The 16,660-nt window shown below is 41.2% G+C and overlaps 1 protein-coding gene across 1 annotated transcript; it reads left to right on the top strand.

The window, feature by feature from the left end:
• Positions 1 to 6,652: 6,652 nt before the first annotated feature.
• On the top strand, positions 6,653 to 14,225 carry LOC100334495 (uncharacterized). The gene is made up of 2 exons (XM_005174410.6): positions 6,653 to 7,082; positions 9,553 to 14,225. The coding sequence occupies exon 2, from the start codon at positions 10,085 to 10,087 to the stop codon at positions 11,936 to 11,938; it is 1,854 nt and encodes a 617-aa protein (XP_005174467.2). The 5' UTR covers positions 6,653 to 7,082; positions 9,553 to 10,084; the 3' UTR covers positions 11,939 to 14,225.
• The last annotated feature ends 2,435 nt before the right edge of the window (positions 14,226 to 16,660 follow it).

Here is a 16,660-nt window from a genome sequence, read left to right as displayed (position 1 = left end):
TGAGTTGAGTAGACTGAGCAGACTTCGCCTACAGAGAGATCTTCAATAGGGCATAAGAGGGGTACAGGATTGATTTAATCATCCAGTGTCTTACGCCTCTGGGAACTGGATGAAGAGGTGATGCTGTCCCAGCGCGATGTGATCCCTGTGTCCTCAATGCAGGGATGATTGTATCGCCAACCTCTCAGTAGCCGTGTTTCCATTATCGCGCCTAAAGCGAGCGAGCCAGGGCGAGCCAAGGCCAGTCGCCTTTCCACTGTCACTTCCGGGGCCTAATCGGGCCAAATTGGGGCAAATCGGGGCTTTCTTGGGGCCAGCGGCTGGCCTTTTTCAATTAAGGCTGTTGCATAAAATAATAAATATGTTTTAATTTATAGTGACATTGCTGCATCCTCCTTGATGATTCAATAACGCATAATAATCTTTACACCATGAAAGAACACACATAAAGACACAGCAGACAGTAAAGGTTTTCGAGAGTTTTTGTCAAGTTTAAAAGGTGTGTTTGTGCGCGTTTAGATGCCTGTATGTGTGTGTGAGACTGAGGAAAAGAGCACTCCCTTCATAGCTCTGTTGATGCCGCGAGTGGCTTTTTTCTTTTATTTTTATTGTTTTTATTTTTATTTGTTTTAGATAATACACAATATGAATACAACAAAAAGACATTAAACTTTACAAATTTCGTGTCCACTTTTTTAGGCTCAACATAATAGTGTCATATCTAGATAAAATAGCCTAAGCTATATTGAAATAATTTAAAGATTTACAAATATAAAATGATATAATAATAAAATAAATAAAATAATAAAATCACAATAAATAAATAAACCAATATAAAACTAACAAAAGCTAGCTATAACAATTAGGTACTATATCAAACTGTTTTAAAGCCATATTAAACTTTCATTTTTCTAAAGCCTCTCTGAAAAAAAAGATTTTAGATATTTTCTAAAAATAATAAACACTGGAGAATGTTTTAAATATTATTTATAAAGTATTTGGAAACGATGATATTAATCAAATCATGCAAACAGAGCATTTTCGGGGTGAGTGAAAGCAGAAACTAGGCAACCTTTTTTTCTGTCTGCAGCTGCACAGCACTTTACAGACGCATCGGGGAAAACTGCAAGTTCAAAATTCAAGTTCTGTGTCCTCAAACAAGTGTTTATGTTTTCATATGACGTGGTAAAATTAAAAAAGGATATGTTAAATACATAAAGAGCTTTATTAGTGCATAGCTGCTGAACGCAACACAATATAGGCTATAATTTATTACGTGCTGCTCTTATGTGCTAAAACACTGAACACTTTCCTTTACTTAAGATATAATAAGCAACATCTTTAAATAAAGGGAATCACCTATTAAGTGTCATAAAGCCTATAGGGAAAAGTTCATGTTTCAGTGAATGTTGGACAGCGTCTGTCTAACTGAGGATGTTATAAAATACATTTTATATCGAGTTATTAACGGAGAATTTTATATATGTGGTTTTATATTATGGATGTGTGCGCTCCCTGCGCTGGGTCCCTCCGTTAGTGGCAAGACCACTGGATTTCGATGCCAACAGCCAGTTGGCGAGTAAATGAATATGATGAATGAGAACACACAGGCATGTGCATATAGACATACATTGTACTGCTGTACAGTAACATGTAATTTGTTTGTTTTGGTTGTCCTAATTTTAATAGTTTCGTGATGATGTGATGATGTGCTTTATCTGCCTGATTCCCGCTGAAGTGGGCAGATTGAGTGACGTTCGATTCGGGGGATGTTCTGGGGGCGGGGTTTGCGTGACGCGCTGCGAGCTACTAGCCCGACAGTGGAAACGAGACATGATTTCGGCCTCACTACTCAACCTCCCGGGCAATTGGCCTGGCCCGATAAAAGCCCTGGCTCGCACTGGCCCGATAGTGGAAATGTGGCTAGTGTGAAGGGGACAGTCTTAGCTCCAGCCAGCTGAAGAATGATAGCATCACACTAATTTGGCATGTCCAGGGTCTTTCTCAGAGAGAAGCACACCACACAGCAGATAGACTCCACTTCAGGGTGTAGGCATGCGCAGAGAAGATACCCCTATGTCCACATGTAAAAGACTTTCCCCATCGCACTTGACTGCTCTATCACCAAGATATCATTCCTGGGTGAACTCATTCCAGTGTCGCCAAGCAGATCAGCTTGGGACAGGGGTGCGTTAAGAAAGCAAACTTTGTCAACATCATGCATATCTGCCAGGTTTGGCTAGAGGTGATGTTGCTGAACCACTTGCTGACACTAGTGTGCCATCGTCCTTCCTAGGCCGACTTGGTGGTTGCGGTGCAAAGTGCAATAAGACTGGGTCAGAACCTCTCTCATGCAGCTGGTCCAACACTGGTCTAACGTCTGTGCCAGGTAGCGCTGGTATGTGGCTATAGCATGCAAGGTGGAAGCAGCCCGAGGCATGCAGACAAACTACAGGCTTTGGACGGAAGCCAAGGTTGACCTTGCAAGGAAGAGGCACCATGCGGCAAGATTGACCACGACAGCGCGCTCAACCTGTGTGTTCGCCTCATACCCCTTGTCTGCTCTGTCATTGAGGAAGGTGAATGAAGAAGTGCACGCAGACTGGGCAAAAAAGAGATGCCCTCCAGTGCTGCATGAACTTACTCTGCACCTCCAGGAAAAAGGGAATGGGAGGCATAGAGGGCTTCCCCTTCCTTTGAGCCTCCACGTAATATCTGTCTATACAGTCCAGTGACTGGGGGACAAGCCATCTCCAGCCTGACTGATGAAACAGCCCGGGTTAGCATGGCCATCATATCAAATTTTAAATACGGAGCCTCGCTTACCACCCTTGAGTGAGAAAACAGGTCTGAATTATCATCTGAAAATGATAGCCTACCCTCTGATGCAACGATGGACATCTGGTCCTGAGTGTCATCAAATGAGAGGGCGATCATCCAGGAGTATGGAGCGCTTTTCTCACTCTAAACTTGGATGGTGCGTGCTGAGGATTGGGAGGCCTGCAAGCCCGGGGGCGGCGGATTGACCCCCACTGTAATCCTCAGATCTGCCGGAGTGCCATCCGCTACTTGCGGAGGACAACAGGAGTGGTTCGCTCATTTTGCAATAGTAAGCCATGATCTTAGCTGCGCGACAAACTGCCTGCAAGCACAGCATTAACATGCTGAACCCTAAGATATACAACACAGTGCTCGTGCCCATCATCCAGGGACAGGAAACCACCACATCCAGAAACGCATGGTCAGAGTGATGTCTTTAAACTGGCGTTCTGCGCGACTGCTGTTTTTTTAGTATAATCGCTTTATACTCACCGATCTTGAAGTACCAGTCCAGCGAAAAGCCCATGAATAGGTAAAGCCCAGCTTAACCCCTGCTGCTCGCACTGTTGCTCACACTGAAATCGGGAGAAATCAGCCTCTCAGAAGACGGCAGTTTTCTCTCACTCTCTCTCTCTCTCAAACCAAGTTGGAGGATAACAGCATAACGTCTCTTTCAGTCTGCATGTGAGGTTTCTGAAAGCAAAAAGGTGCTTTGCGACGCTTGGCTGGCATTCTTATTCACAATTGATTGTGATTGCTGCCAGCTGCATGTGCTGGCACTGCCAATTCATTGGCATTTCATTGGCCTGTTTTATTTCTTGTCAGATGATTGGCTTTCTGATGAAATGCCCATAGTGGAAGTTTTCCACATTGCATCGAAGTTCCCCTCCCACTGGGGAAAGTGGCCTTTAAAAAATCTACAGCAACACCAAAAGCAGAAGACCTTAAGAATGCATTAACAAAAAGCACCTCTGGTGCAGTGAGGGACTGTGGTGACAGCATCATGCTTCTGGTATCTTCTCTGTGATAGGAACAAGGAAACATAAAAAAGAAAGAATGGATGAAGCAAAGTGCGGAAAATCCAATAAAAATATACAGAATTCCAGAGGAGCACAGGGACTTGGAAGATGATTCATTTTCCAATGGGACATTGACCCACAATCCTTTAAAAACACAACTTTAGTGACCTGGAACGGTCCAGTTTAAATGCAGATCGCTCAGATGAAGCATCTGTGGAATGACTTTTTAAATGCTCCTGCAGTTCCATTTCAACTAAAGGGAGCTTGAGCAGTTTTGAAGCAAATGTTCTTATGAAAAATGCTGGTAATGGCAGATCCAGAGATTTGCTGTCTGCGTATTATTTAACACTTTTAAAGGTGTCATAGATTGAAAATCTGGATATAGCTATGCATAGCTAAATAATAAAAGTTTAGTAAATGACATACAGTGAGCCTCAAACACAATTGTTTCCTTGTTCTCGTGTAAGTCCCTTTATTTTGCTATTACTGCAAGTTAATTCACTGAAAAATGTGTGGTTTGGGAAATAATTAATCAAAATCTGAACATTTGTTTCTGTGCTTGGTATGGTGGTTCTTCTCTGTTGACATCATAAAAAAAGAAAACCCGACTCCAACTCAAAGTTCAGTTTTAGTTGAAAGTAAATCAGCATTCTGAAATAAAAGACTCAGCAACTTCCAGTTCTTGCAGACTTTAATATTTACAAGACTTCCAAATATGGTCAAAAGCAACTATATTATTCATAGATTTTCTTTTCGGCTTAGTTTTCTTATTAATCTGGGGTCGCCACAGCGGAATGAACCGCTTATCCAGCACGTTTTTACACAGCGGATGCCCTTCCGGCCACAACCCATCTTTGGGAAACATCCACACACACTCATACACTACGGACATTTAGCTTACCCAATTTACCTATACCGCATGTCTTTGGACTTTGGGGTAAACCGGAGCTCCCGGAGGAAACCCACGCAAACACAGGGAGAACATGCAAACTCCACACAGAAACGCTAACTGACCCAGCCGAGGCTAAAACCAGCGACCTTCTTGCTGGTTCGAGCCTCGCTCGAGCCATCCTGCTAGCACTACCTACTGCGCCACTGCGTCACCCAGCAACCATATTATATTAGGGCCAATTTCCTATGGTTAAAAATGGACCTGTAAAACCAGTTCTAGAGAATTTTTGCATTTACCAAAGAAACGTGCCTTCTGCCAAAGAACAATTTAGGCCCAATAACAAATCTATTTTTGTACCCCTTCCCCTTCCTCTTCCCCTTACAACCGAGGGTTAAGGGGAAGGGCTTCAAAATGTACCCCTAAGAATTGGGACAGCACTACAGCACCTGCACACATCATCATATGTCCTCTCAATCTCTTGCTTAATATGAGATCAGATGATCGCGACTGCCATAGTGGTTCCAGTTGTGTTATTTTTTGGAATTCATCTTCAGGAAATCACTGAAGGCATATATTATGTCATCTTAACGATCTAATGTGGCAATAAGATCGTAACTGTGTGTATTTACACAGTGGTCATATTCATCTCTGTAAACACACCAAAAACAACAATAACATTATAGCAGACACTGTAAAAAGCCCATTCCCAGCCACCAGACTTTTCTGACAGGGTATTCCAGTGTCATCGAGTGTCAGAATGTTCTGGGACTGCTGTACAGGAGTTATTATAAGGGATTATAGATCGCGAAATTAAGCGGGTTTAATTTTATCGTGTTTTTTTTAAAACATGACTGTAAAATACATACGCAGTTATGAATATATTAAAACATGTTTGTTTGTTGTAAAGATTCGTAATAATGACAAAAAATATTAATTAATGGATCTTCTTCCGAGTGCAGCTGTGGCTAGTGTATTTTGGGAAATTTTTCTCACCCCTTGGTTTAGAGTCTGGTCCAGAAAAACTCTTCGTTTACAGCTTTATAAAGCTTTACAGAAAATATGCCTTCATATTTCACACACAGGACAGCGTTGTAGTGCAGTGGGTAGCATTGTCGTCTCACAGCAAAAAGGTAGCTAGTTTGAGCCTCGGCTGTGTGGGGAGTCAACGGATCGTTCCAGAACCGAACAAGTCACAGACCATGTTATCCTTAAAAGATTGGTTGGTGCCTATATGTCTGAGCTTTGGTTTCATTTTCAAAGCAATCCACAGGCACCCAGCAAAAGGCAAATCCACAGGATACCTAGCCAGTCAACATCACAGTTGCGTGTTAATTAACTTTTCCACCTAAAACAATAAGAGGCTCTACAATCAAAAACCCACCAAACCGGTTTTTGAGAAGTACCTTTTGGTTCGCTTGTCCTTTGGCGTCTGCAAGGAATACACATTCTCAGGCAGACACAGAAGCGATCAGAAACGCTTCCAAAGTTTAATGGACATTTAAGTAAAACAGTTTATTTGAGTAATGTATGTTTACTTTATGTTTCTGTAGGTTTTTGTGTGTACATGTTCCATGTGTTTAACAAAACTGTTATGGATAGTTATTGAGTAATAGCCCTCAGTGACAAATGAAATCTACAGAATGTTTATGACATACTTCATGTTTGGTATCGATTGAAAGCTAGGAACATTTCAAATGCATTGGTTTATATAAAGAAACCATACTATGAAAAGTGTCGATGTTATAAGACTTTATTTTAACCACTATGCTATCAAAGCAGCATCCACACCAGGTGTCAACCCGGCCTCCTAGAGGGCAGAATTGGGGTGTGACTCCACCCCGCACCTTATCTGATTGGACAAGTATTGTGTAGACCCAGCCTCTACCAAAGCCTATAAAACTTTGAACAAAGGAATTTCATTGTCGTCTTTTGCCGGTCATCTTTGCCAATTGTCACCGCCGTCGCTGCCCGGACGTCGCTCTTCTCGTGCTGTGGCCGTTACATCGCCTCGCCGGAAGCCTCGTTACATCACGCAGCAGACCGCGACCTTCACTTGCTGCCGGCTCGACCCCCGATCTGCTTGTGCAACCGCTTCAACAACAAGCCATCGGGTCAACACATCCAAACCCTGAAACTCATCCTAACTACAGGAACCCAGGAAGGACTTCGAACGCCGCCTTGTCCAACATCCGTATCCCTAGCAACCGACTAAGGAAACCCCTCTTCACCGACAAGGGAATTCCATCACGTCACTGAAGTTGCTACGCTGACCAATCAGCTTCGCCGGGATTTCCCTTTGGACCAGTCGAGGAAACCAAAAATTACATCAGAACGCAAGTAGCACAAACAAGGTTTCTATCCATTACTGAATCTGGTGTGAATTATGTTTAAGTAGTAAAGAATAACAAAATTCTCTGCTTTTATGGTTTCTCTCAGGTTGCAATGCTAAGAACGTAGCAAATGCTAGAAGTTGAATCCACTCAGTCATAACTCTCCTCAAACTGCTTGTGAGTGTGTGTATGTATGTGCGTTTGTTTGTTTTACGTAACGTTAGATTAGTACTTTGTGTTGTAGAGTAGCAATAAACTTTTGTTTCGTTTTAAGATCCGTGTTGGTGTGTTGTGTGCTTTATAAGTTAATGCCTCAGCTTCAGATACTGCTACCTTGCTTATTAAATAATTAGATACTGTTTTTATATTGTTATTGTTGGCCACGTAATAATATAATACAGGATTGCTTTACACTAAACGTTCTATTTGCTGGACAAATACTTAAGTTAAGTGTTAGCTTTAAATAATTCTATGTGAATCATGTTCGAATCTTTGATTCGAATCCCCAAAGTTTAAACATGATTTAAACCAAAGAGCTGATTCTTACATAGTGGTGGAGAATAATTCGGGCAAGCAGATCTAACTTTTAAAGCACAAAACCCAGAAATCACGTTGTTAATCTTTTCTATTTTTGTCCGGAAAGAATAGATTAGAAAGAACAGAAGTTTTGTTACTGCACAATTTCATTGTGGTACCATTTGTTTTATTGCTTGACTGCATTTAGTGTTGTTAAGAAAGTAAAACTTCATTTAAGTTGTCCGCCGAGACAAACTGTAAGCCGCTCTAAAGCGCATGTAGAGAAAGACAAAGCGTATTCCTTTGTGCTTATCTCATAACGTTATATAAGGCCTTCACAGTATGATTTCGTACGCCGCGATTCCCGGATGGAAACTCAGCTGTGTTTTCTCCTGGTAACCGATTTAGCATAGCTAACTAAATTCTTGTTGCCCTGTAATTTGCTAATACTTAGTAAATTATTTAAAACGCGGAGCTCAGAGAGAGCTGACTAGCGTAGTTTATAGGAGAAGTTTTGAAATTGATCAATTGAAATTGTGGTTTGAATCCACGGTTGTGTTTGCAGTCTAAACAGACTTAACACAGAGTGCTGAGATCCCCCATATCTCTGTCACGATTTGTATTAATCTCAGAAATCCTGTTGATTAATTTTATCTCACTTTCATAAGTTGAGAATCGTTCAGTACTGTTAAGATATAAAATCTAACTAGTGCTTTTTGCTTGAACAGTGTGAGATGCGCCGTCATCTCAAGTGATACTGTGAAATTTGCTATTATTCCACTTTGTGGTCGTTACCATAGCAGCAACCCTGGTCCGGAAGTACAGAGAGACTTGCCGGAATTACATTCAAGCGCGCATGTGCAGTCCGCCAGCGCCAGCTTGAATTGTAAACAAAGAGCATAGCGTGAAGCTAAGCTAAACTAACGCTAACGCGTTTGCATTAAAGTTTATGCATTTCCAGTAGCAGCGAAGGCTAATAGATAGCACGTAGCATTTAGTGGTCTTAAATGGATTGCATGGCTGATGCTTGAAATAACTCTTGCATCTCAGTTGTTTCTCTTTACTCACCTTGGAAAAGTTAACAAATGCAAAGTTAATCAAAGTGTGCACGATCTAACTGCTGAGTTTAATCACTACTATTTTATTTTATTTTTGTTTTTCCTGCTGTACCTGGCCTGTTGAATTTAATCAGTTTGAACTCACATAAGCTGTTGGTTTTATTAGTGATGAATTATAGTTTTGTTTTCATGACTATAAATTAATGCTCTCTGACCTGTACAAGTATCAATACTTTTTCCATTCATCAACATCTAGGAACACCCATTTCCTATAATTGTTGATTTATACGGATAAGACTCACTGATTAAATAAATTATAATTGTTTAATTTAATGACAAACTGCATTAAATGTTACTTTAACCAACTTCATTGTTTTGAAATTTTAATTTCATTAATGGTTCATTTATGCATGGCTCTATCATTTTAGCAATAATTAATAATTTAATTTAGTCATAAGTGTTCTTATCAATCTTAATGATAATTTATAAAAGTTATTACTTCTTTACAGGTTTAAAGTTAAGTTCAATTAAAATTTGAATTTAGTCTTTTCATCTAGTGGAGCCCTCCAATTAGCCAAACTTCAAAAGGAAAATTCAGATTTTTCTAATACGTAGGCTAAGTGGTTACTATATAACACAATAAAACCAACCCTTTTTGAGTATCAACTCAACAGTGCCATTGTTTTGACATCCTTAATTACACCTAATGCTAAGAGAAAACTAACTCCTTTGTTATCTCTTTCAACTAACTATCTTCTTTTTACTGGACTATTGATGCTGGTTTAAGGATTGTGCTTGTGAGAGTCAAAAAGCAGAGAATTTTAGAAACATTTAATAGATGTTTGGGACACTTGAACACTTTAACACTTTTAATTGTTAAAATTGTCTGATCTCACACCTCCTTTCTCACTCATCAGGTCACCAAGAAGATAGGCGTCATTAGATCCAATTCTAAACACGCATCCAGAAACAATTTATTTGGTGTACGGAGTCAATCCTATTCAGAAGCCAATACTGTTATTGTTGTCCTACTTTCTGCCACTTCAGAAGAAAGTTAATAGCAACTTCAGTCCTGGTATTTAGAAATCTTATTTTTTTTTTTATTTAACAAAAGCCAAAGGAACCCTCTTTCTAGGAAAGTGGAAACTACAGATTTTCACCCTACTCCTTGGTCTCCTTATCACTTTTGTTTTTCTTTGTTCTCTCACTGTGTCTGTGCTACTGACTCTTTCCACAGAGACTACCAGTTAGACACGCGTACCCACCAGAGGGCCACAGTTCCAGAGAACCACACTTCACTCAACATTAGAACACACTTAACATTGCACATTAACATTTCTCCTTTTCTGTTTGCATTGTTCTACCTTGTTTTTTTTTTCTTTCTCCTCTCTATCTCTCTTCAAGGTCTGTGTCAGTTAAAATCCTAAGTCCTCCCCCCCGCCGCAAAACATGGCTCACTCCAAAGATCCTGTTGGCCACTGGAAGGACCTGGAAACATGGCTGAGCGTTGTAACAGGCAGTCTCCTCCCTAAAGCTGCCGAAACACTGCAGCCCCTGACGCAAAACCAATTGGATGAGAACATAGACAGCATCATGAAGCAAGACCCAAGTCAAAGCTTTAACCACAAGGAGCTGGCCAAAATCACTGGTACTTTGAGTCACACACTCATAGCCACCCTCAAATTGAGTGACAGACACGCCTCCCAACTCCAACACAAGCTGACACGCCTGCAAGCCCGCATCGAGCAGCTAGAGCTAGAGGCTCAGGAACGTCTTCAACAACCAAATGAGGTGGATGAAGGTACCACAGAGGAGATCGACAAACTACAAGAAGCCCTAACAGCCATCACAGAAGAAAGAGAACAAGCCAGAGCAGACCACGCTGACGTCGCTAACAAGCTAGATTACGCTGAACAGCTACTGAAGGAAGCGAAGGTGGACTTAAGAGACAAGAAGGCCAGAATCAAAGCCCTTGAAACTCACCTGAGCGAAGCAAGACATGAGATCGACAGACTAATGCAGGAAGTGGATGACATCAAAGAGGAGTCCGCCAGTGAACTCAGGCATGCCTATGCACTGCGCTATGAACCTCCAAAGACAAGATGTGCACCAGCCTCGCCCCTGCCAAGTAGGACAGGATCCCCTGTCCCTGAGCTCTCACCTACTGAAAGAGGTGAGAAACCATGCCGAAGATCTTCGCCAACACCTTCTGAAGAGCCTTACTTTACCCCACAGCGACGAGAGCCTGTGATAGCCAGTCACAGATCGTCATACAGTCTGGACCTTAAAGACCTTGACAAGCTGGCCAGAAACATTGGCAAGTTTACTCCAAGTGTGTCAGGTGGTTTGGAGGTCCACGCTTATTTGCAAGACATTGATTTCCATCTGGAAATGAGACCCAATGTCTCTGATAAAGAAAGACTGTATTTGCTTCGAGCCACATCCAGCACTGAGGTGCGCAGCTTCCTGGACCGACAACCGGCTCGGGTAAAGAACGATTACCGTTTGCTCCAAGAAGCCCTCATCAGAGAGTTTGCAAACCCTGAATCAGATCAAGGACTGTTAAGTGCTCTAGAGACAAAACAAGCTCGCAATGAGTCTCCACATGCTTACTACAACCGACTCAGGCAAGCCTTTTTCGGAACTCGCAACGAACCGAATATGGAAGAAGACCTGAACTTTAAGATTCTCTTCCTGAGAAACCTCCATCCTGCAGTAAGCCAACATCTCGGAGTACTCGCATGCCCACGAACAATGAGCATCCAACAATTGCGAGATTTGACACAGAAAGCCCACGACAAACAAAAGATGGTGTTAGAGAAGAACACTAAAACTGCAAAAGTTCTTGACTTTAACACCCAGAATCCAGAACTGGCACTAGAGGGTGCCCAACGCCCAAACAGCGTGAGACCACTATCCCCAGCGTGGAATGCGTCTCCGTCCAATAGACAACAGAACTCCTATGCTGACACGAGATTCAAACAGAGGAACAGTCACTGGGATGGACCGCGTGGACAACGACGCTCACCTGAACACCACCAGGAAAGAAACCAATGGGGGTCAAACAAAAGCTGGTCACCATCCAAGGGAAGACATCAAAACCCTGTATCATCAAGTCCAAGGAGTCAACGAAGGTACTCCAAACATTTCCACCCTGACAACGCTCAGACTCAATCCCAGCAAGAGGAAAATACCCCACCGGGATTTGACCCTCAAGAACTGGTGAAATTGATGATGAAAGAGTTTCTCAAATGCATAGAGGAGGACAGGAAACGGGAAAAGGAAAAAGCAGATTCAGCCTGACTAGTCGCCGAGCGGAGAAGCAACAATCACCTGAACCAACAAACACTTGCAGATGAAAGCCCTCAGGTTTCCAAAAGTGCCGTTCGGGTCGTCTGCCACTCCTCCGACAAACCTCAGTTCAGTCCTGAAACCCTTCCTGACCCATGCCAAACTCCGGTACCTCCATTACTGGAGGAACATTTGACAGCTCCATCATCATTGAGAAACAAATGGGGGAGGACCACAACTTGACACAGATCAACTGTTCTACCCTCTACATACTAACATAACCTTTGACATTCTAGGGAAACACCTAGTTAAACATAACACTAATACTTTCTCCTCTACAGCACTGCTAGAACAACCTCTAGTAGAGAGGATCCACTCCACATTTGCCACACTGTTTTGCTGGTTTTTAACCTACCTTGTTTTGTTGCATCACTATGCCTCTTGATTTCCTTCTTTCTCTCTCTCTCCCTAACTGATTTGCAGTTCCAGTCCCCTCTACAGGGAACTCCTGCAAATTCATGCACAGGGCCTAAAAGTAGGATTGACTCCTTCTCCCAAAGTAGTGTCAATTGCTGCAAAATTATTGCTCATTTAAGTTGAAGCTAGCACCACTACATACTCGCAATGAAGTAAACTAGCTAAATAACTAAATTTGAATTATTTCAGGCAATGTTACACTACACCTTGTGTTCTTAACCCGAACAATTTAAGCTAAAACCTGCACCAGAACTCAGTCTATGGAATGGAAATGTGGTTTGTGTCTTGTGTGTCTGTTCTCTCTCTACCTATGCCTCTTGTTCCAGTGTCTGCCGATGTTCATGCCAGGAACATCACCATCCAAATGGGGGATGTGGGGAGTCAACGGATCGTTCCAGAACCGAACAAGTCACAGACCATGTTATCCTTAAAAGATTGGTTGGTGCCTATATGTCTGAGCTTTGGTTTCATTTTCAAAGCAATCCACAGGCACCCAGCAAAAGGCAAATCCACAGGATACCTAGCCAGTCAACATCACAGTTGCGTGTTAATTAACTTTTCCACCTAAAACAATAAGAGGCTCTACAATCAAAAACCCACCAAACCGGTTTTTGAGAAGTACCTTTTGGTTCGCTTGTCCTTTGGCGTCTGCAAGGAATACACATTCTCAGGCAGACACAGAAGCGATCAGAAACGCTTCCAAAGTTTAATGGACATTTAAGTAAAACAGTTTATTTGAGTAATGTATGTTTACTTTATGTTTCTGTAGGTTTTTGTGTGTACATGTTCCATGTGTTTAACAAAACTGTTATGGATAGTTATTGAGTAATAGCCCTCAGTGACAAATGAAATCTACAGAATGTTTATGACATACTTCATGTTTGGTATCGATTGAAAGCTAGGAACATTTCAAATGCATTGGTTTATATAAAGAAACCATACTATGAAAAGTGTCGATGTTATAAGACTTTATTTTAACCACTATGCTATCAAAGCAGCATCCACACCAGGTGTCAACCCGGCCTCCTAGAGGGCAGAATTGGGGTGTGACTCCACCCCGCACCTTATCTGATTGGACAAGTATTGTGTAGACCCAGCCTCTACCAAAGCCTATAAAACTTTGAACAAAGGAATTTCATTGTCGTCTTTTGCCGGTCATCTTTGCCAATTGTCACCGCCGTCGCTGCCCGGACGTCGCTCTTCTCGTGCTGTGGCCGTTACATCGCCTCGCCGGAAGCCTCGTTACATCACGCAGCAGACCGCGACCTTCACTTGCTGCCGGCTCGACCCCCGATCTGCTTGTGCAACCGCTTCAACAACAAGCCATCGGGTCAACACATCCAAACCCTGAAACTCATCCTAACTACAGGAACCCAGGAAGGACTTCGAACGCCGCCTTGTCCAACATCCGTATCCCTAGCAACCGACTAAGGAAACCCCTCTTCACCGACAAGGGAATTCCATCACGTCACTGAAGTTGCTACGCTGACCAATCAGCTTCGCCGGGATTTCCCTTTGGACCAGTCGAGGAAACCAAAAATTACATCAGAACGCAAGTAGCACAAACAAGGTTTCTATCCATTACTGAATCTGGTGTGAATTATGTTTAAGTAGTAAAGAATAACAAAATTCTCTGCTTTTATGGTTTCTCTCAGGTTGCAATGCTAAGAACGTAGCAAATGCTAGAAGTTGAATCCACTCAGTCATAACTCTCCTCAAACTGCTTGTGAGTGTGTGTATGTATGTGCGTTTGTTTGTTTTACGTAACGTTAGATTAGTACTTTGTGTTGTAGAGTAGCAATAAACTTTTGTTTCGTTTTAAGATCCGTGTTGGTGTGTTGTGTGCTTTATAAGTTAATGCCTCAGCTTCAGATACTGCTACCTTGCTTATTAAATAATTAGATACTGTTTTTATATTGTTATTGTTGGCCACGTAATAATATAATACAGGATTGCTTTACACTAAACGTTCTATTTGCTGGACAAATACTTAAGTTAAGTGTTAGCTTTAAATAATTCTATGTGAATCATGTTCGAATCTTTGATTCGAATCCCCAAAGTTTAAACATGATTTAAACCAAAGAGCTGATTCTTACAGCTGAATCAGTTAGCATTTATGTGTGATGTTTGCATGTTCTCCTTGTGTTGGCATGGGTTTTCCTTGGGTGCTCTTTCCCCCACAAGTCTAAAGACATGCACTATAGGTGAATTGGATAAGCCAAATTGTCCAAAGTGTATGTGTTTGAATGAGTGTGTATGGGTGTTTCCCGGTGATGGGGTGCAGCTGGGAGGGCATTCGCTGTGTAAAATATATGCTAGAAAAGTTGGGGGTACATTCCCCTGTGGCGACCCCTGATTAATAAAGGGATTAAGCCCAATTGAAAATGAATGAATGAAAAAATATGTATATATACAAAATGTATATATACAAAAAGTCTGACCAGTACTTTTGCGAGTCACAGGGTTTGCAGCTAGTAATTGCATTGTTAACATAATGAATTACACACAGACAGACTGAAGTGTTTTAGAGGGCAGAATAATTTCCTTGAATTCACACAACAATCATAATTTTATCTAAATTATTTTATTTATTTATTTATTAATTTATTTATTTTATTATTATTATTATTTTGTATAAGCGTGGGAACCCTGAATGCCAAGCAGGCCATGACACATACTTAAACACAGCTGAGTGTCTCTCCTTTCACTGCAGCCACAGGCAGCCAGACAGGAAGGGCTGTTCACACAATGTCCAGCCCAGAGAGACATAATGTACCACATCTCCAAACACACCCAGCTCCACGTGACCGGCCACTAAAGTTTCACTCTCCCTGTGAATCAGCCCTCTGAGGCCAGAAACCGCTCATTAAACACCTCCCTACCTGATGTGTCTGTAGTCAAACCAAAAATTAGTCAGAGACTTCCAACATTTCTTACATTATCACACTTCTTTTTTTGCTATACTTTACAAAATGCCCATAAAGTATAGCAAGAGCCTACAGTTAAAAGGTGAACAAAGAAATGAATTTTGATGATATACATTATGGATTGCAAACAACCAACATCATAGTGTTAGTATGACAATATTTGACGAGTTCAGATAAAAAAATCATCTAAATACCACCTGAAATCTTCTTCTGAAATGAGAGTTTATCTTCAGCTATTTCACATTAAGGGTAATAAAAAATAACAGATTTTTAGCCATAATAGCGAAACAGAACATTGAAGCCTTAGAAAAGGGTTGCTTTCAGAAGGTTTCATGTGGATTTAGAAGATTTTGCATATGAACTCTTCATTTACACAAGTATCAATACATTGTTGAGTCACTCATAGACTGAGCTGTTTCCATACAAAGATGAAAAGTACACTCAAACTGGAATATGACATAAATCGTTATCAAATTATCAAAGTAACGTTTTCATCCAATATGTCAAAGAGAATATTGTCACTCTCTGATAAACTGGTGCCAGATATATAAAAAAAGGCACTTTCTGCAATAGGAAAAGCCAATATGGACCTTGTTTTTTGTTTAAAAACTCACTTGTGTCTCAGAAGATGAAGGTGATACACAATCAAACAATGGCTAATGACATGTGAGATGTTCTTTCCCAGCTAGCAAAAATCATGTGGCTCAAATCCGGCCCCCACCAGACACTTACATCCGGCCTACATAACGCATGGAATGATGGCACTTGGGTGGTCCGCTCATGGCCAGATCTGGGCCACAATAAAGCCACAACAATACCACATATCAGTCAGAATGCAATCAAATAAACCAGAACTGACCCTATTCTGGGCCACAGTTTGCTTTTATTCCGGCCTAGATGTGGCCTACACCTTACACTTGCTGGGTGTGGCAAAGTACAATAATCCCAGCATGCATTGCAGTATGAATACATTAGCTTATTGATGCTCCAGTTTTCATTATTTGCTTTTGATTTTGTTGTTTATGTTGACATTGTTGATTTTGTCACTTTTAGTATCCTTTTTGTAATGTTTGTAAGTTTTTGTTTATTTTGTTAATTGTCACCGTTGTTGAGGTTTATACGCTGAATATTGATGTCTCTGAGCAGAAGTTGAACCATAGACTTTTTTTTTTCTTTTTTTTGCTTATAAAACATAATTATGTGGCATGTTATTATGTTACTTCTAATAATGGATTAAACATTGGTTAACATCAGTGAACTATGTTATTTCATCACAGGTTGTGCCTTTGTTTTTGTTTTTTGTTTTGTTGTTGTTGTTGTTTTTGCTTGT

This window comes from Danio rerio, chromosome 19, assembly GCF_049306965.1.
Source record: "Danio rerio strain Tuebingen ecotype United States chromosome 19, GRCz12tu, whole genome shotgun sequence".
Taxonomy (NCBI): Eukaryota; Metazoa; Chordata; class Actinopteri; order Cypriniformes; family Danionidae; genus Danio; species Danio rerio.
Note: the sequence above shows the minus strand (reverse complement) of the source record. Positions and strands in the feature narration are given on the sequence as shown.